Here is a 22,284-nt window from a genome sequence, read left to right as displayed (position 1 = left end):
ATTTCTGAGGGAAAATGGTAAACAGGCACTAATTTGAAAGATCAAGTAAGGCTACATCACTCTGCATGAAATCATCCAATACCAGTATCAACACATTTTAAGCACACCAATTCAGTGTTAGAGCTGACTCTAATTTTCCAAACATCTGACATCTGTCAGTTTTTCCCTCCAGACTGCTGTTCTTATACTTCGAGTCCAGCAATATGCTGACTATTTTTTTCCAAGTTACCTGAAGTTTTTCACATGGTCTTCCACACCAGTAAGGCGGACAGCATGCTGCAAAGCATTCAGATAAGTCAAGGCTTGAGTTGAGGATCCCCAGTTGACATCTGTAAAAGATTGCTTTAATATTGAAACAGAAAATGCCCTATAGCAATCTTAATTTCAACCAAACAAACAATTGAATGATGTCAATAAATCAATAAACAATTGATACTCCCTTATCATGCAAGCCACAACCCAAGTAGTTTGATAACAGGACTCAAGATTTCTATATTAAGACTAATTATCTCAGCACTTCATTAAGAAAAATAATAAACCACATAGGCAGTTTCACTAGTAATTTACTTGATCCTAAAATGTATTTTTATGAGCAAATACATTATCTTATGAAGGCTTAATATGTTCACTTCAGACAAGCTCCAAGAATAAGAAGATATGCAAATTCTTGATACTTAAGGATCCCTTTATACTTTTCTAGCTAAATAAAACATTTTAATATAAAGATTGGTTAAGAATAGTTGCCATGTACAGTTATTAGAAAAAAGCTTTGAGTCAAGATTTTAAACATGACTATAAGAAATTAAAGTACAATATTAATTGGTAAAAAGAATTAGAATGGCATTTCTGGCCAAACTGTACAACATAGATTGAAGATTAACATTACTGATAAGTAACAGTTTCAGAAACTGATGTGTTAGTCTGAGGTCAAGGAAAAGATATAAGAACCCTGTTTGAAAAAGTCCTAGAGGTCAGAACTAATGAATGAGATGGCAAGAAGCTGTACTGTGAGGTAATGATGAACCTTCAGGTAGAGAGTAGAGCATCAGATTTCAGTTAGAGTTACGACAAAAGAAACTTAAGGAAAAAGATATGGAAAATGAATTAATCCTAAAACCCAGATGTAACCAAGAAGAAAACCTGTACTGCCTCTCTTCAAAGTTGTGTGAATTTTGCTGAGATGGAGCTTAAGGAAGTCTGGTCTGAAAGAAAAGCTGTTGATAGCATATTAGCTGGGAAAGTCTTGCAAAATAAAATTGCTACATAACCATATAATACAATAAAATGATTAAGCAATTTAATCTTATTTGAAAAGTAGTGCTTTATTTTCTTTTGTAACTGATTTCCTTAGCAAAAGTATTACTCTGAAAAGTGAAGGTTTCAATCTTTGCCATACAGCCAAATCCTCATTTTAATTTACTTCACCTAAACTTAAATGTGTACTTGGTGTGAAGTAGCACTAAAGGGAAAAATCACATACAGTGGAACCTTGGTTCACGAACTTAATTCGTTCCACGACTCTGGTCGTGACCCGAAGCAAATTTTCCCATAAGGTTCAATGTAATTACCGTTAATCCGTTCTGGCGTGGAGGACAGGGAGGCGGCTATTGCTTGGAGGGAGAGTCCCCCTCGCTACGACCACGTGTCAGGGGCGGAAAAATGGCTGCGGACGTGTCAGGGGTGGAAAAATGGCCGCGGACCACCTGTCAGGGGCGGAAAATGGCCGCGGACGTGTCAGGGGCGGAAAAATGGCCGCGGACCACGTGTCAGGGGCGGAAAAATGGCCGCGGACCACATGTCAGGGGCGGAAAAATGGCCGCGGACCATGTCACGGGAGGGAAAATGGCCGCGGATCCTGTTCGTGACCCAATCCGGCGTTCGCAAACGGAGGCAAAATTTTGCGACCGGAGCTGTTCGTGACCCGAATTGGTTGTGAACAGAAACGTTCGTGACCCGAGGCACCACTGTATATGTAACAGGCAAATAAGTCCATCTCAGTGGCTGAAAAAGATGTACCCACCTGGCTTCTTGTAAGTTACATAAATGTAGAGTCCTAGAACGATGACATATGTGAGGAGTGCTGCCCACCAGTTAATAACAAACATCACTATGCAGCAGAGAATTGCTCCAACTAGAGATACCCACATGTTGTAGTACTTAAAAGCAGGACGCCAGCCTATTGAAAAGCAAATATAAATTAAAGATATAAACAGTAACTTATCCTTCAATGTGTACTACCACACTGTAATATGGTTTATAAATAAAAAAAATTATTACATAAATTTGCCAGCATACACATATGCAACTGCCATAAACTTAAATATCAATAAATAAAAAATGAAAGCAAGAAACTACATAGGAATACTATGCCTTTTCCCCCCAAACTTCAGTTATGATTCCGACTGCTATCTACAATTTGATTAAGCTGGAAAGTTTATGTTTTTTAATTGCTGTTGCTATTTACAGTTTTAAAAATGGATGTACAATTAGTGTTGTTCAAAAGTAGTTTTAAAAAGACACTGTGATCTCACTAGGACCAATATAAAATCCATACCTGGTGATTTTGCCAGTGAAGCATGGAACACGGAAAAATTAATTAAAGCATAGGAAGCCAAGAAGAAATTGGAGATAATTGGAGCAATTACATTCAATTCAGCTGCAAAGACAGAAACACATAATTATATTGATTTTTACAGTAGACAGCTATGGAAAACAGAGCCGCTTACTTGTACTGGCGGTTCTTTTGATTTTGTATTCTTTGCAGCTTTTTTTTTTACCAGTGAAGCATTTACATGAACTAGAGACAGAATTTCCAAGAGTGGTGCTGCAGATTAGAAGGACTGCCTTCTTCACATATGCAGAAATATACAATCCAGATTAGGGTGGCAAAAGTGCTTTTCTGCTAAAGCTTCTTGTACTAATTGAGATAGCAGGACGAGACAACTCCAGAACTGAAATGAAGCTGAACTATCTCCTACTAAGAAGAGAGCTAGTGAGATGTACGACTGCACAGAATATCTATGAAATAGATACAAACAGTTCCTTCTTCCCTCAGTACTGGTTCCGTACAGCTCCTCCCAAACTTTAAGAGTAGGCACAATGTTTTGAACTAGAAATATTTTAAGTCTGAAATATTATGAGCTTTCTAGAAGCATTCCAAAACTCTTTTTATGGAACAATTAGAATTCTTCTAAAACGGATGGAATAATATTGGAATACTTCTGGTAAGTGCTTGTACAGCTGCTCTGAACTCAGAATGGGATGTTTTTGATCATTAGACAAAGTATTTGAGCTTAGAGCAGGCCATTTTTAATGACAAGCTATTTTGCATACTATGACAGTTAAGTAAGTCAATTTACACAGGAACCTTATTCTGCTTTTTCATAGTGTAATTGTAAGATGGATTTACTTCTTTGCATTTATTAACACTGAGGCACTGGATTACACAGAAGGATTCTTCAAATATTTGAAGAACGAGAAATTCTACTGACAAACCTTTGAAGTCTAACTAGTTAATGTGATTGATGAAATTAGTCTGTATCTATAAAACACATGAGGCTCAATTCAGGCATTATATCATTGTATTTTATTTCCAAATATGCAACAGTTAATAATGGGCCGTTGATTCAGACTTCACAAGAAGTCATAACTGAGTTTCAGTTATTAAAGATTAGCATGGTGACAAGCAGATCATGCCAAATGCTTCAGAAGATCTTTAAAACAAGTTTTTTAAAAAACAAACATATGATTTAAACTCACCAATTAATATGAATCCAAGAGCAATCAAAAAAGTGAGAAGATACCCTCGTAAAGGTTCATTATTTTTCCCATAGCCTTTAGCAAACATCAGGAAACCAGGATAGATATTGTCTTTGCACAATGCCTAGGACCAAAAGAAATGAGCGATTAAACTATGAACATACAGAGAAACAATCAAGCATCAAGTCTTAAAGACATAGGGCTGAGAGTGCATAAGGAGTAAGAAAAAATTCTGTAATGCTGAAACTGTACAGATCATCAACTCTAGTCTAAAACGCAATGAGACTATGATGGACAGAAGCAGGCAGCATTATTAGATATAGATATATTGTAGGGGTTTTTTTTAATGAAAACACTTACTACATAAATTATGAGCAAGTTGAGAAAATATTTAATATTTTTTTAATATGGAACATTTTTGAAGACATTTTCAGTTATCAAGGTTATGAAAACAATCCTTCTTACCTGAAAGATTTTAGGTGCGCTGACAAGAGATGCCAATGCTGAAGAAAGAGTTGCAGAAAATATACCAGCTGTTATCAGTGGGGCAAATCCTGCTACCATGCTCATTACCTGTACATTGAATATAAAATAGAAAAAATAATTTGTACAGAAGAATTAATGTTGTGAAAATGAAATCTGTATCAAGACTGATATCTATATTTTGAAAGCAATGCCTATGCTGCTTGCACTTAAATATTTTAAAGAATTTCATAAATGAATTTTTAATTTTTTTTATGGAAGGAGCTAAATTCAAGTTACCTAGATGATTGAAACAGCAGACAGAAAGACAGAAAATATTCCTTTTAAAGTCATGTCTCTTATGATGAAGGTGGTTTTAATTTTCCTATTTTAAACAATATTCTTGTGTTAAACATTATTTGTCAGTCATGTATTGGAATGGGAATGATACTGACTCACCACTGTGGGTTCAGGACTCTTATAATCCTGGCAAGCCCTTCATTCCAACTACAATACAAATTTTGTTGACTTTCCAAAACTGAAGATGGTCAGATTTATTTGAACTTTATTGGATAGAAAATTTAAATGTATTTACTTTTTCTCATGAAAAATTAATACTGTGGAGCAATTCTTATTCTGAAATAGCTGTAAGATGGGCTGTTAAATGAGAGTATTATTCTAAAGAACTATTAAATAATTATACCTTTAAAACTTTTAAAATTTTACAAAAGAAATACAATCTACTTAAGTGTATGTATTGTGTGGCAATACATACAATTAAAATATTTGTTACATACTCTGTTTGGCGCCAATGCCCTCATAGTCTCTGAAAACCTGAAGGCATGGAGAAGTGTTTACTGAGACTAAACCTACAAATTATTATAATAGGTAGTCCTTCGGATTCGAAAAAGACATGCTGTTATGCAGGTCATCGGAGGTGGCTCTGCAGTCTCAGTCTGGAAGTGCAGAGTCTAGCACAATGGGAGCATTGGAAGTCCATTGTTACAATAACTGTAGGTGTTACTCTTTGATGCTGCTCACGGATTTCCATCATTTTTTGGCAGTGCCTATCTTCAATGCTGGTGTAGGCTTCATAGAACAGGGTTCACCAGCAGGTTCTGTCAGCAGCTGCAGCTTCTAATTCCCTTGGTTGGATGTCACAATAGCATAGGGTTTCCTTCACAGAGTCTTTGTAGCATTTGCATGGACGACTTCGCGATCTCTTTCTGGTCTCCAGTTCACCATGGAGCAACTGGCGAGGCATACGGTGGTCATCCATTCCGATGACATGTCCCACGCACTGCACCTGGGTTCTGATGATAAGGGACTCAATGCTAGTGGACTCCATGCGATCCAAAACCTCCAGATTGGAGACACGGTCTTGTCAACGAATGCCAAGGATGGAGTGGAGGGCACGCATGTGAAATTTCTCCAGTTGTTTGATGTACTGCTGGTACAGAGTCCAGGACTCACATCCATAAAGGATAACCACAACTCTATAGACTCTCAGCTTTGTGGAGATGCGGACATGTTATTCAAATAAATCTAAGTTAACTAATAAGTTACTCAAATAAGTCTGACCACCTTCAGTGATGGAAAGTCAATGCAGACAAATTATTGGGAAGGGAAGGGAAGGGAAGGGAAGGGAAGGGAAGGGAAGGGAAGGGAAGGGAAGGGAAGGGAAGGGAAGGGAAGGGAAGGGAAGGGAAGGGAAGGGAAGGGAGCAAAAAAGAAAAGAAGTAGTAAAGGAAAAAGAAAGATACATTTGGTGAATATATAAGAAATTTGGAATATAGAACTGGAGTATCTCGTACTACCTAATCAATTGCATAAGGCTTTAAAGACTGTTAAATATATTTCTCATGACTTAAAAACACAATTAATATAGCAAAAATCTATCTTTTGGGTATACTGGACCCCTGAAAGCATGTTTAGAAAGGTTGGCTCTTAGTTTTCCTAGGTTGGAAATGTAATAAATCTGAAGGAACTCTGATATTTATTTATTGAGAGTACTTATAACCTGCCTAAGTACAGTACTTAAAATGCTTTGACTCTGAGTGGCATACAACGTTAAACAAAATACTGGTAGTAATAATAATAGTTAAATCAGAACAATATCAAAAACAAAGAATAACCACAGAAAGCAAAGATAACTCCCCATAAAACCCACAATAAAATGTTGGTGTTATCAGCATGCTCATCTATAATTCCTTAATAATTATATAGTATGCCTATGGTGAATCAGGTACTTGGAACAGAGTTAAGGATTAAATATGTTAATGTCTTGTTAAATTATATTTTCAAAATCTGGAATTGTTCAATCTATGACAAGCTTTGGATATATCAAGCTTGGACTGTTGTAAAAAAGGATTACATGCAATTTTTTTTTCCTTTTTGTAGTTGTAATGGTGTTGGTTTGTGAGGTTGTTTTTTGTTTGGCTGCTGGATGTGTTGGAGCACCTATCTGTGGCTGTGAGGTGCCAGGGAGCTCCAGGCAGCAACTATTGAGGTTGGGAGTGGGAGGCACTAAGTTGCAGTGTTTCGCCTCCTTCCTTAGCGGTCAATCTCAGTGGGTGTTGCTAGGAGAGAAGAGCTCTCACCCATGGCGCCTTCACTTGTGGAGTGTCTCAGGATTTAACTCTCTCCCCTTTATGATCTACATGAAATTGCTGGGTGAGGTTATATACCAGTTCAGGGTTCTGTACCATCAGTATGCTGATGATACCCAGCTTTACATTTCAACTCTGGGATGTGCAGGTAAAACTGTCAATGTACTGACCCAGTGTACATCCGAACCTGGATGGAGAGGAACAGACTTAGGCTCAATCCTGACAGGATTGAGTTGCGTGACTGATCGCCCTGGGTCGGAGATGTTTCCATTATTGGTCTTGGATTGGGTTGCACTTGCTCATGCAAGACTGGTGCACAACCTGGGGGACCTCTTTGACTTGCAGCTCCTGCTTGAAGAACAGGTAGCAGCTATGGCCAGGCAGCCTTTGCACAAGTTCATTTTGTGTGGCAGTTGCACTCTTTCCTCAACCAGGAGGCTCTTCAGATGGTCACTCAAACTCAAACTACCACAATGCATTCTACATAGGGCTGCCCTTGAAGACCATCTGGAAGCTACAGCTGGTACAAAATGCAGCAGCACGAACAATAACAGGCACCTCACATTATTGTTTTGTGACTGCTATGTGAGCCACACTGGTTGCCAGTAGGTTTCTGGGTGCAATTCAAGGTGCTGATTGTCACTTATAAAGCCCTTCATGACACAGGGTCATAAGGACCGCCTATCTCCAATTGTTTCTGTTCACCCAGTATGTTCAGACAGAATAGGTGTCCTCCAGGTCCCTTCAATTAAACATTGCCATCTTGTGCACCTTTTCTATTGTGACCCCTGCCATCTGGAACAACATCCCCCAGAGATACAGATGGTGTCCACTCTCCTGGGGTTCTGAAAAGCACTTAAGACCTGGGGCTCTATTCCCAGGCCTGGGGTTAATGTGCTTGTGCTTATGTGGGTTTTAACTCTTATTATTTTTGGGATTTTGTCAGCCATGCAGGGTCTTCTGGAATGGGTGGCCATAACAAATCCAATAATAACAACAATAAATCAAACTGAAGGAAGTCATAATTTAGTAGCTTTTTTTCTGCCTTTATATATTTTTTTCTTTTATATTTAGAATTTGACATCGTTTAGGGTTTTTTTAATTAGTTTTGTTCATCTGCTTTTTTTTTTTTTTTTAAGTAATTTGTTTCTTTGGTTTCTTATGCCCTTTAGATATAGGGTTTCCCCCCCCCCACATAATCTAGCTTTTTATATAATTATAAAGTTTATAAAGAATAAAAGTTATTTATTCTTTAAATAACTTTTTATACAATAGTAATATAGTCATATATATAGTTTATATAAACCAATAACTAAGGTTTTTTAAAATAAATATTTTAAAGACATGTTTATTAAAGCTTAATAAAATTATTTTTAAAAATAGAAAGAAAAATCATTTCTCAGCTCTGTAACTAAATTTCTGGCTTCTATGCATATATTATTGCCTAAACAAGGACTGTTATTAATATCCTTGAATGAATTATGATTTTCTTGCTATTATATTTGTATCAGAGCATATGTTAACTTTTTGTTTAGCAATGACTAATAATTTATATGTATGTATGTATGTAAAAAACTCAAAGCAATGAACATGCCTAATATTCCTTCCGCCTCCTATTTTCCCCACAACAACCACCCTATGAGGTGAGTTGGGCTGAGAGAGAGTGACTGGCCCAAAGTCACCCAGCCGGCTTTCATGCCTAAGGCGGGATTAGAACTCACAAACTCCTGATTTCTAGCCTGATGTCTTAACCACTAAACCAAACTGAGTCTCATTTGTCTTAAACATTTGTTTTTAACTTGCAAGTTAGGTGAATCACATCAAATTCAGCTAAATCATAGGTTGTAAACCTATTTATGTCTCTGATGATAAATCCAATCTTGCATGCACTTATTTATTTATTTATAATTATTTATTTATTCAATTTGTACGGCCACCCATCTCACCAAGTGACTCTGGGCAGCAAACAACATTTAAATAAAAATAACAATAATACAAAACTTAAAATACATAGCAGCCAAGAATGATGGATCTATAATTGCACTCTTCTATAAAGCACTTTCCAATGCAATATCAAAATCTGTTCTGAAGGTCCCAGTAAAGCTTTGAAACAATTTAAACACACATCCCAAAATGGAAAGCTACAGGAGTCTTATTGCATGATCAAAACACTACATTTCAACCACAAATATTTAATTGGCTATTCTTATCACTAGTACCTAAAGTTTTTTTCCATTTCATCTAATAAAGAACAAAAAACAGTAACAAACCAAAACCAAACAATGTAAGAGCAAATGAAAGCTGTGCATGTTGTAATATGATTCAAGAGGAAGAACATTATCTTCTCCACAGCAACTAAGAAAAAAAAAGAACTTCCTCCTTTTCTCAGATAAACTCAGAGACTTGAACGATGTCTCTACTGTGCAGGTTAAAGATCAGTATAGGTGTTAAAATCCCTGGGCATACAAATTTATTTACTATTGATTTTATCAGCTATTATAAATATGTACAGTAATTCAATTTTTTATTGTTTAAGACGAGGCTACATATGTTAAAGAAAAAAAATATCTACATACAGTGAGGGACTGGGTTAATGTTAACTTTAGAGTTCTTGGTGCTCTCTGAGCTTGGTGTTTGCTGGCAGACATTTGATTACCCAACTAGGTAACATCATCAGTGCACTGCTGCCTGTTTATACACAGTAGCTTGCCCTGCCAGTTTTGGTGGGGGTGTGGTTCCCTCCCTGGTGGTTTCCTTGATTACAGCAGCCTTCTGTGGGAAATACAGTTGTTTGGACTTTTGCAAGACAAAATAAAGATAAACAATTTTAAAAATTGGACACTAGAGGGAACTAAAGATTTTAGTTAAAGGAGAAAAATATACAAGCCTGATTAACAGTTAATTAAAAGTGATGTATAAAATGACACAAAACATTTTAACACTGAAGATACTGAAGGACACTTTTGAAAAATGGGAATCAGAAGTTAGTATCAACAAAGTCCATAGCTATGTTCGCTTCTATGGATAGATTGTGTCCAAAAGATATCATAGAAGAAATGGCAGATGAGGAACAAGTTTTACTTGACAAGGCAGATGGCATCGAAAATGGATCTACAATTGACAGGTTACAAGAATGACGTGGAAGAGGATGTCTCACTGGACATACAAAAGAAACCAGTTGGTGTTTTAAAAATCAAAAGGGAAGTACAAATAATAAACCAAGAGAGTAACCTGGATAATTCTTTTATATTGGATTTACAAAAGAGGCTTGCTAAAGCATTGAAGAATGAAAAGAAATCAAATTCTACAGCATTTTTGGAATGGACTAAAGATTAAGACTATTAGAATTAAAAGGAAGGAATATAAAGTTGGTTTATTTGGTCAAGGTTAAAATAAGATATGTTGATATTTCTGGTAACCCTTAATGGTTAACCCTTTTTGCTGATACTAGGACTGAAAAGATGATGCTTTATGGATTTGTCTATAGATAAGAGATGTGATATGGGATGAAGTGATCACTGATTGTAAACTAAGAGGGGTGAAGAGTTACAAAATTTTTATACTTGTGATAAAGACTAGAAGTCACTTCTTTATATATTTCTTTCCTCTCTCTTCACTATATTCTTACTTTTCTTCCTTTTTTCTTTCTATTTTCTATGTTCTTTTTTCTCTTTTACACCTTTCACTCTTTCTATTCTTTCTTTTTCTAGTTTGCATTAGATTTTACTATTGTAATTAAAATCCTTAATAATATTAAGGAGGTGACAACAGAATGCAACCACCAACACAAAAACAGAGATAACCGTGGATTTCAATCAAAGGTCCAACGAGAGAGACATTTTCCATTTTAAATATCTGATTTCAAGTAATTATAACACAAAGGATCTTTTTCCACATTTATAATGAACAGTTTACAACCATTTCTAAAATCATGTATGGTATGGAAAATATCTCAAAGATTTCCCAGGATTAGAAATGGTGCTTTACCTGGAAGTTGTTCATCAGCCCATAAGAACACTCTGTTGTTTCACAGGAGGAGAAATCAAAATTCAGCTTACAAGCTGCTGATGTACAGTTTGCCAGCTCATTAATAATTGTATCATTAAGGTTCCCGGTGGCATCTCGAACAACACAAGCACCTAGAACAAGCAGATAAAAAAGAGATGACCTACTAATCAGAAAAGCATAGTGCATTACAGCTATCTTAAGACATTCTTATAAAGAAGGTCCATTGGGGTTTTGTTGAAAACCTTCATAAATCATATTAACAGCTTAAAACTAAATCTTAAAAATAGCATTTAACACACCATTAGTTAATACCAGTAGCTTTTACAAAACCTATGTAACTCCCTGCTGAACTTCCTGTTTATGGTACTTATGTCCTTACGTATATACACTGATGCAACATAAGTAACTGACTCAATTGCTATCACAAACTGCCAGATTTGTTATCATAAAACACTGCAAAACTAAAGTACCTTTCATTGGATTAGAGGTTTTTAAAAAGTTTGGGAAATCAGTTGAGAAAATGACACAACAAAGAGTTTTAAAAACTGTACAATGAATAATAAATGTATTCAAAGTAACTGTATGAGCTATATGCTTCCTAACCAATTACATTCATTTGAACAAATATCTGAATATTGAATACAGATGTTTAAAATATTGTATTTCTCCTTAACAGTAGCATGTATATACATGTGTTCTAGGATTATGCAAAACATTTTAAATGGAAACATTCAGATTTCGGAAGAGGTGCTATGAAGGCTCCATATGTGTTCTGAGAATTTTATTTAGAGGTCAGCACAAAACACACTACTTTATTGTGAAACCTAAATTTGTTTCTCACAGAGCCATTTTGAGTTTTCCAGCACTGTGACTGTGCTCTTGTTTGGCTGCAGTTTGCAGCCTATTTTATAAACTGTTCTAGTGTAGTCAATATAGCATCAGGGCCAATTATATTAATTTTTCACAATGGACACCTCAGGATAGATCCATTTTTAATATAAACTGTCCATACAAACTATGGTCTTTTCCATGCCATTGTTTCCTTTACAAACCTGCTAAGCCATACTCCTATTCACAGCAGTCTAATAAACATGTCTGCTTCTCCAAACACATTATTGGAACTACATCATCAACCCCAGGCAGGATGCTGAGGATAAAATGGTAAATGTGGATTTCATAAAAGTTATATTTAATTATTTCTGTCCATCACATTTCCAACAAATTGATACCCAAATCCAACTATTACTCACTTTTACTAATGTCATATTGACCTTTTTTATACAAGTAGAGGAACTGTTGTAAAGAGACAGCATTCCAAATCCTTGCCAACTAATATGACAAAGTCTACCAGAAAAAAAAAGTACTACAGTGGTACCTCGGGTTACGAATTTAATCCGTTCCGTGACTCTGGTCACAACCCGATTTGTTCGCAACCCGAAACAAATTTTCCCATAAGGTTCAATGTAATTACCATTAATCCATTCCGGCGTCCGTGGACCACCCGTCAAGGGCAGAAAAATGGCCGCGGACCATGTGGCACGGGCGGAAAGTGGCCGCGGACCACACGGCAGGGAGGAAAAACGGCCGCGGACCACGTGGCACGGGCAGAAAAATGGCCGCGGACCATGTGGCACGGGCGGAAAATGGCCACAGACCACGTGGCACGGGCGGAAAAATGGCCGCGGACCACGTGGCACGGGTGGAAAATGGCCGCGGACCACGTGGCACGGCAGAAAATGGCCGCGGATCCAGTTCATACCCCGAGGGGGAGTTCGCAAACTGAGGTAAATTTTTGCAGCTGGAGCTGGTCGCAACCCGAAAAGTTCGTAAGCAGAGGCGTTCGTAACCCAAGGTACCACTGTACATGCAGTAAGATCTCTGAATATTTTCCTATCCAATTGTTGACCTGCTAGATCAAAAGAAAGCTATAGCATCTTATCCATTACAAATTCTGTAATTTGTATCTAAGAATTTAAGATAACTTTAAACATATACTGAAGTATGTTCTATACCTACTGAGACTCAATTTCTGCAGGATCACACTTATCTAAGAATATTTTAGATACCCTACTGATTACAAAAAAAAAAACAGCTTTCGCATATTTGTGTTTGGAATTGTTCACAAATCTATATAATTTAAATGCACCTTTTTTTATTAAGTCAGTTTTTCTAGTATGTCCATGCATGTTTTCCCATAACCCAACACAATGATAATCATATTTAAGCTCATTGATTTCAAGCAACATTGTTCTCTTCAGGATACCAAAATATATAAATGGCATTTTATATCCCATTTCTCCTTGAACATTTAGTGTAGTGGTTCTCAAACATTTTGGTCTCAGGACCCCTTTACATCCTTAAAAATGATTGAGAGTCCAACCAAAGAGCATTGGTTTACGTGGGTTACAGCTATCAATATTTACTGTATTAGAAATTAAAACTGAGAAATTTTAAAATGTTTATTTATTTGACTTCATGGACCCGCTGAAAGGGTCTTCGAGAACCACTTATTTAGTGCATTACTAACTATAAAAATAAGTGTAATTGTTATAGTACTTAAAAACAAATCAACTCAGTTATGTAGGACTTTATGATTTAAAGCAAGGATAAGAGGTCTTTTGATGGCCTACAACCACTTCAAACATAATGGCCCAAAGTGGATGTGGTCATTTTCACAAATATAGGTGGGGCCAAGATTTTCAAAACTGTAACTTTATTGCAGAGGATTTTCAATACTTTAAGTATATATAAAATACGCTGGAACACTTCCAGAATGGCATGATCTACAGGAAAAAAATGAATGTTTTGCATGTATCTATTTCAGTTCACTGGAGTTTGGAAGGTAGTTCAGGGGGATTTCTTTGTGTTGTGTTTCCTGCTTCCAAATGACAGAAAACCATACTGATTTTTAACAGTTGTGGTTGAAGGGGCCCCGAAGGGTGTAAACAATTACACGTGGCTCTGGGATATTAGATTATTCTTTGATTTAACAAGTCAGGTTTAGAACACATGATAAGAAGGCTACTAAGGTGGTAACTCCATGCTAATATATCAATGTGCACCACTGAATGCATCCAAATAACAATTCAATGCTGTTAGCCTTGGTCACAAATATACAGTGGTACCTCGGGATACGAACTTAATCCGTTCCGTGACTCTGGGCATATCCCGAGTTGGTCGTAACCCGACGCAAATTTCCCCACAGGGTTCAATGTAAATCCGGTTAATCTGTTCCGCCCTCTGAATTTGGTCGCACCCCAAAGCAAATTTTCTCATAAGGTTCAATGTAATTACCGTTAATCTGTTCTGGCGTCCGCGGACCACGCGTCAGGGGCGGGAAAACGGCCGGGCGTGGCGCGGCAGGAAAACGGCCGGGCACGGTGCGGCAGGAAAACGGCCATGGACCGTGTGTCAGGGGTGGGAAAATGGCCACGGACGTGTCGGGGCAGAAAAATGGCCGTACCCCGAGGCGGAGTTCGCACATCGAGGTAAATTTTTGCGGCCGGAGCTGGTCGTAACCCGAAAAGTTCGTTAGTAGAGGCGTTCGTATCCCGAGGTACCACTGTATATTATGTTACTTAAGCAAGGAAATTCTCCTTAGCTTGTGCTCATGTACAGATTAGCTACTTTCCCTGGAATAACAACAAATGAGGCCTGAGAATAAAAGATTCAAAACTTCTGACGGGCAGGGGCAGGGGTAGGGGCAGGGGAGGAAAAATAACAGCCAATTACACTGCACACTAATTTAGCTCCTGAAATACCAGTAAAGACCCAGATTTGTAAATTATGATTTTTCTAATTAAAAATACTTTGCAAACTAGCCTTTTCCCTTCTTTAACTAAAAGTATATTATATCCCCTAGACTTCTGTGAAAACTATGGGAGCTGAATCCCAGCCATCTGAAGAGTTCTAATAGGACAGTTTATGGCAGTTAAACAAAAAGAAAACAATTTAAAAATAAGTACATTTGGAAATAATCTTTTTCTCCCAGTATTTAAACTTTGGAACACTACAAATTGTTAGCCTTTATAATATATGCAAAACACTGGAGTTGGGTGGCTAATAAATTCAAATAAATAAATAAAACATATTAATACAAATATGGAGCTGGAAAGGGGGAATGAAAACTGACAAATCCCTTGCTTCTCAGTGTCCAGTGATATTATGTGAACCCACACGCACACCCAAAACTGCATCTGTGGAGGTTGCGACAGCACATCATACACCATGCTAGAAATAGTACACTGTTTGCTTGTTCAAAAAGAGTCTATATCCAGAAATGGCCTTATCCACAAAAGGGCAATTGAATCTACTAGATTTTATTCAAAGAAAGAAAGGGAAGGAGGGAATTTTTACAGACCCTATCTTCCCACCTTACCTTCTATCCTGTTCAATTGGGGAAACAGAATTCTGAAAATGTCTTATTCTAGAATGATATGATTCTTAAATGCTATATAAGCATCAGTAAGCATAACTTTTCGTGCACTAGGTAGAAGAAACTTGTTACCAACTTATTTCTAACATACAGGCATCAGATTAACTTGGTAATTAACACTGTTGTTCTTCATAAATCCAATTTCAAGCAAGTTTAGAGAAGCAACAATTTCCACAAGTATAAAAAAAATCTGTTGACTAAACTCTGGTAAAATTAGGTTTATTTTACCTAATTTTACAAAGTATTTTTTGTTACATAAAAGTTTGCCTTTTATGTTATAGGGGAGGAATACAGGACTTCAGCAATGATTCTTCTTCTGTCTTATTCAACCTTTTAATCACTTCCTACAAAAAGATGGCTTGGCTCAGTATGCTTGGCTCTAGTATACAATACAGCTAATCTGATATTTTGGAAAGCTAAGGACTGCTCAGAAATCCAACTAGATGACATACATTGTAAATCATTGTATGATTTTTATACTGTCACATACATTGTAAATCAATGTATGTGGCAGTATAAAAATCTAAGTAAGTAACATAAAACATACATACCATAAAAAGCAAAAGCAAAAACAATGTCTGGCTTTGGGGAGAATTTCTACTTAAATGGCTATTATGATTTGTAAGAAAAAAGGATAGGACTTCAAAATATCTATAATCTATTTTTAGAAAGTTTTAACAACCAATTTACCTGTACTGCAACCTGGGTTTTCTTGATCTTTTTGTTCTCTTTAAAAGTATATAAAATATTTATAATACTTGTTCTTGCCTTCCCTTTTTTTGCCCGTATAGAAATATAAACACTTGGGGATACCAACTGGACTAGAGGGTCAGTTTAAGATGGCCCACAGTATATAGGTACAGAACACTGATTTTATATTTGGTAAATTATAAGGTGACTGTCTCTATAAAAAGAATAAACAATAATTCAAAGTATAAAAACCAACCCAGGAAAAACTATGCATACATGTGCTGAAAATCTCAAAAAGTCACTATGCATTCTACCTTAATACACAACAATTATGGTATACAAATATAGTATCAAATCACCTTCAAGTAATTTATAAGTGAAAATTGCTTACCTACTGATACTGCTACTCCCATGTAAACCAATGTAGTGATTAAGATGGCTAGCAGTGTCCCTTTAGGTATGGCTGATTGAGGATCCTGGAAAAAATTGGAATTTATGAACCATAAGAACAATCCAACGGACTGAATAGCAACAAAATAACTAATGATCACTCACCGCAAGATCACCTGAGATATTTGCACCAGCTAGAATGCCTGTTGCAGCTGGGAAAAATATAGCAAATACTGAAAAGAAAGTTTGATCTTTTCTGAAATCTGGTCCAAAATTTTCTGAAAATATTTCAGCTATTAGGAAAGAAAAATTTTAAAAGAATATTTTAGCATTCTGTTGTCCAATAAAGTTCATATTTATTATTCCACTGAAGAAACTACAATGAAGCTAGAAAAATTACATATGAACTGAAAAAAACAAACTGAAAGATATATTTTTTAAAGATGTGCTGTGATTTTTTTTTAACAAATACAGCATATCCCAATGAATCTTCCACCAAGTCATGAAGACAGCATGTCCTTATATTGCATATAATCTTTCTCCTATCATTAACTAAAACACAGATATTAACTAAATACAATTATAGATACACAAGCTGTAGTATTATACAAGACATATTGAGTGGAAAAAACAAACAGGTAGTCTTCACTTATCAACCACTCGTTCAGTGACCAAAGTTATGACAGTGCTGAAAAAATAACTACTGACTATTCACAACCATTTACGACCTTTGCAGCATCCCTTAGTCGTGATCACCATTACTGTCAGCATGCATTGTCCTGTACCTGCCTAACCTGTTATTTTTTTCTTTTTTCCCACCTTGCATAGCAGAGAAATTGGAGACGGAGGGATTGCAAGAGAGTAAGCTGTTTGCTCTTTTACACATCAAAAGCAATGTGATTGCACCAACAGCGGGAAAGGGTGAGGTAAAGGAGAGATTGCCTACAGAAATCATTTGCTTCTGCCCCCCCTTGAAGAGTGGAGAGATTGGAGAGGAAGGGATTTCAAGAGAATAAGCTGTATACATAGTGCACCTGCAGCTCCTAGCCTCAGGCTGCCTGTGCAGTTGCATTGCTTTTGATGGGTACAAGACAGTAAGGAGGCACTTGAGCATTCCAAAAGGCAGAGAAATGGTTAGGAGGCAAACAAAAGCCAAAGATGTGAAACTGAGTAGCTTTCTCTCTTTCCAGCTAGAAAGCACAGTTACATGATTTCCCACTTAGCGACCACTTCGCTTAGCGGCGGAGTTGCCAGTCCCAATTAGAGTAGTTACGCAAGGACTACCTGTATTCTTACAATAAATAAATAAACCTGGTTAGGAGTATCTCAAGAGTGAGGAGCACAAGATATCCATATCTTGGAGAAGTTGAATGACTTACTCCTTTTACATCTAAGCTGGAGGAAAATGGACCTACTTTCATACACATTCTATGACAACCATCATTATGCCCACAATCCTCAATTGAGAGATGAGTGGCCCAAGGCTACTAATAAGTTATCCTAGACTGTTGGGGAAAAAAACTCACACATTCCCATTCAGATTCTGAAAACAGTCATCTTGCAAGGTATAAAACTGAAATTAATTCCTAAAGTCTCTTCACACACTGACACTTTCCTCACAAGAAAAAGCATTACAAAAAGCCATTCCTCAGGTTTAAGGGACCTTCTAGAATAGTAGTACAGGTGAAACTCGAAAAATTAGAATATCGTGCAAATGTTCATGTATGTCAGTGTGGCAACTCAAAAGATGAAACCAATATATGAGATAGATGCATTACATGCAAAGCGAGATATGTCAAGCCTTACTTTGGTATAATTGTAATGATTATGGAGTACAGCTTAGGAAAACCCCAAATTCACAATCTCAGAAAATTAGAATAGTGTGAAAAGGTTCAATATTCTAGGCTCAAAGTGTCCCACTCTAATCAGCTAATGAATCCATAACACCTGCAAAGGGTTCCTGAGCCTTTAAATGGTCTCTCAGGCTGGTTCAGTAGGAATCACAAGCATGGGAAAGACTGCTGACCTGACAGTTGTGCAGAAAACCATCATCATCATTTTCACCATAAGGAGGGAAAGCCCCAAAAGGTAATTGCAAAAGAAGTTGGATGTTCCCAAAGTGCTGTATCAAAGCACATCAATAGAAGGTTATGTGGAAGGGAAAAGTGTGGTAGAAAAAGGTACACAAGCTGCAGGGATGACCGCAGCCTGGAGAGGATTGTCAGGAAAAGGCCATTCAAAAGTGTTGGGGACTTTCACAAGAAGTGGACTGAGGCTGGAGTTAGTGCATCAAGAGCCACCACACACAGACGGATCCTGGACATGGGCTTCAAATGTCGTATTCCTCTTGTCAAGCTGCTCCTGAACAACAAACAACGTCAGAAGCGTCTTACCTGGGCTACAGAAAAAAAGAACTGGTCTGTTGCCCAGTGGTCCAAAGTCCTCTTTTCTGATGAGAGCAACTTTTGCATCTCATTTGGGAACCAAGGACCCAGAGTCTGGAGGAAGAATGGAGACGCACACAATGCACTATGCTTGAAGTCCAGTGTGAAGTTTCCACAGTCTGTGTTGATTTGGGGAGCCATGTCATCTGCTGGTGTTGGTCTACTGTGCTTCATTAAGTCCAGGGTCAACGCAGCCGTCTACCAGGAGATTTTGGAACACTTCATGCTTCCTTCCGCAGATGAGCTTTACGGGGATGCTGACTTCATTTTCCAGCAGGACGTGGCACCTGCCCACACTGCCAAAAGTACCAAAACCTGGTTCAATGACCATGGGATTACTGTGCTTGACTGGCCAGCAAACTCACCTGACCTGAACCCCATAGAGAATCTATGGGGCACTGCCAAGAGAAAGATGAGGGACATGAGACTGAACAATGCAGCGGAGCTGAAGGCCGCTATTGAAGCATCCTAGTCTTCCATAATACCTCAGCAGTGCCACAGGCTGATAGCATCCATGCCACGCCGCATTGCAGCAGTCATTGCTCCAAAAGGGGCCCAAACCAAGTACTGAGTACATATGCATGCTTATACTTTGCAGAGGTCCGATATTGTTCTATTTCCAATCCTTGTGTTATTGATGTCATGTAATATTCTAATTTTCTGAGATTGTGAATTTGGGGTTTTCATAAGCTGTACGCCATAATCATCACAATTATACCAAAGTAAGGCTTGACATATCTCGCTTTGCATGTAATGCATCTATCTCATATATTGGTTTCACCTTTTGAGTTGCCATACTGACATACATGAATATTTGCACGATATTCGAATTTTTCGAGTTTCACCTGTAGTATGGGCTGTAGGAAAGGAACTGGCATGGCTGGAAGATACAAAGGGATTTCTAACAGCACAATACATTTCTAAATCATAGTTTGGAAAGCAATTCTTCTTAGCACTAATGCTTTGCAATATTCATCTGTTCCAACGGTTTGTAGAAAACCTAGTTAGGTTGCATATCAAAGTATACTACAGTGGAACCTCGGTTCACAAACTTAATTCGTTCTGTGACTCTGGTCGCAACCCAAATTGGTCGTGACCCGAAGCAAATTTTCCCATAAGGTTCAATGTAATTACCGTTAATCCATTCTGGCATGGAGGACAGGGAGGCGGCTATTGCTTGGAGGGAGAGTCCCCCTCCCTATGACCACGTGTCAGGGGCGGAAAATGGCCAGGGACCACATGTCAGGGGCGGAAAAATGACCGCGGACGTGTCAGGGGCAGAAAAATGGCTGCGGACCATGTGTCAGGGGCGGAAAAATGGCCACGGACCACTTGTCAGGGGTGGAAAATGGCCGCGGACCACGTGTCAGGGGCGGAAAAATGGCCGTGGACCACGTGTCAGGGGTGGGGAAATGGCCACGGACCGTGTCACGGGAGGGAAAATGGCCACGGATCCTGTTCGTGACCTGATCCGGCGTTCGTGAACGGAGGCAAAATTTTGCGACCGGAGCTGTTCGTGACCCGAATTGGTCCTGAACAGAAGTGTTTGTGACCCGAGGCACCACTGTATATAGAAGCCAAACACTTAATGTTTCAAAACAAGGAATAGTTAACATATTCCTTAGAATATAAGGTTTTAGTTAAAAATAAATGTGATACTAATATAGCCAATTCTAACGTAAGTGAAATAACAAGTTTTAAACTACATTTGGGAAAAGTTTTATTTTATAATTTTGTCTTACCTTTGTAACCAAAAAATCCTTTAGGCTTCTTGTTCTCAAATGGAATAAATGTTCCTATGATGAAGTCAGCAATAGCTACTAGTAGTATCACCAGCAGAACAATCTGTGCCTATAATTTTGAAGGTGTTAATATCAACATCATTAATACAAAAAAATTCTTCAAATTAAGACCAACACTATATGCAGTTATATTTGTCAACTAGTTAAGACGGAAACAGAAATGAGAAAGGTTTGTGATTTCTATTTTTAATTAGTACTGTCTGCTTATTAAAAGTATCCCTACATCCTGAAGAAATCTAAAAGCATAGCTCATCTTTTTTCACTATCAGCTGTAACCTAATTACTCAAAGGTGTCAAAAACCTGCCTCCGAGACAGATTTTTACAATAGAAGGAAAAAGTTAGTCATCGTTCAGAGACTGGATAATGGTGTTATTGCCCTTTGGATCACCATTTTATTGCTTTATTGTTTCATTATTGTTCATAGATGTATGTATTGTGGATTTGTAGCCTTTATGTTAGGTTTTGTTGGGGGGCGGGGGGTAAGCTGCCCAGAGTCACTTTGACTGAGTTTGCAGCCATATAAATGTTAAAAATACAATTCTTTAGATATGCTGGTCTCTCTTCAATTGAGCCACATTCGTTTTTAATTGAACACATTTTTATGAACATTTTTTTTCCAATGTTCCATATGTTGTACTTGTTTCATATGTACATGGATTAGCTTCAAGGCATGATCTCCCCTTCAATGCACTGGTAAATAATGTCTATGGCTATCACACTGTGCTAAAATGTAATTTTTAAAAAATCTTATGAATGTATCTTACACAATAGTATAGTGTTTTTAATGTAAGCAATGCAAAAGTAATGCATGTTACAATATGTCTATATCAGCAAATTCCTAGGTGAATTGTCATCTCTGTTACAAAACATTTTCAACCACAAGCATTCTTATTTCTATTAGATGAAAGTAAGTGAAGTAATATTGTGAACTAAATCATATTAAGATCTTAAGTATTTTTAAAAAGGAATATAAGAGGTAAATTTTTTAGATTTATAGAATGAAAATAATATATCCTTATACAAAAGTGCCCTTTCAGAAGGCTTGCTGGGGCCATGGCATTCTTTTAAATAAGGAAAAAATACTGTCTTTTAATACATAAACATTTAAACTGCATTTGTAATGGATTCTGTGGCTTGACCTAACTGATTTGAGTAATTTGATTAAAGTGAAAATGATATAAATCTTCATAATCATACATGGATGATGAAGAATTCATATTCTGTAGGCAACACTTGCTACCAGAAAAATGCACTGACCTGCATTAAAAACTGGGCTAAATGAACTTGGGACTGATTTACAAAACTGCTGGCTCAAAGAATTAGAATGCTTTTTTTTTTTTTTGACAACACCTTACTACGAATTCAAACTGTACATATGGACATAAGATATATGTTTAGAATAATTTAGCATTAGAGCCAGTTTGGTGTAGTGGGTGGCCTAGAAACCAGGAAACTGAGTCCTACGCCTCCCTTAAGCATGAAAGCTGGCTGGGTGACTTTGGGCTAGTCGCCCTCTCTTAGCCCAACCCACTTCACGGGGTTGTTGTAGGGAAAATAGGAGGCAGGAATGTTAGGTATGTTCACCACCTTGAGTTATAAATACAAAGGCGGGATAAAATAATAGTAATATAAAATAATACACTATTAATATTTTATTAATATTGATTTGGGGCTGTATTTCTAT

At 37.3% G+C, this 22,284-nt stretch overlaps 1 protein-coding gene across 5 annotated transcripts in view; it reads right to left on the bottom strand.

The window, feature by feature from the left end:
* SLC12A2 (solute carrier family 12 member 2) overlaps nt 1-22,284 on the bottom strand; it is a 66,415-nt gene that overhangs the window by 21,634 nt on the left and 22,497 nt on the right. For all 5 annotated transcript variants that reach the window (XR_015793671.1, XR_015793670.1, XM_088129776.1 and 2 more), the window contains exons 8-16: nt 20,540-20,648; nt 16,519-16,646; nt 16,355-16,439; nt 10,818-10,969; nt 4,225-4,332; nt 3,760-3,883; nt 2,555-2,656; nt 2,021-2,176; nt 230-329 (exon numbers count right to left, since the gene is read on the bottom strand). Coding sequence is in view for 3 of the 5 variants with exons in the window: in XM_088129776.1 (XP_087985902.1) it covers nt 230-329; nt 2,021-2,176; nt 2,555-2,656; nt 3,760-3,883; nt 4,225-4,332; nt 10,818-10,969; nt 16,355-16,439; nt 16,519-16,646; nt 20,540-20,648 (1,064 nt within the window). In the remaining 2 variants the exon portion in view is untranslated. The remainder of the gene's footprint in view (nt 1-229; nt 330-2,020; nt 2,177-2,554; nt 2,657-3,759; nt 3,884-4,224; nt 4,333-10,817; nt 10,970-16,354; nt 16,440-16,518; nt 16,647-20,539; nt 20,649-22,284) is intronic.

Source organism: Python bivittatus, unplaced genomic scaffold (assembly GCF_059951505.1).
Source record: "Python bivittatus isolate LINGU-HERP-01145 unplaced genomic scaffold, Pbiv_v1 ctg000850_np1212, whole genome shotgun sequence".
Lineage (NCBI taxonomy): Eukaryota > Metazoa > Chordata > Lepidosauria > Squamata > Pythonidae > Python > Python bivittatus.
This window is presented reverse-complemented; position numbering and strand designations above follow the sequence as displayed.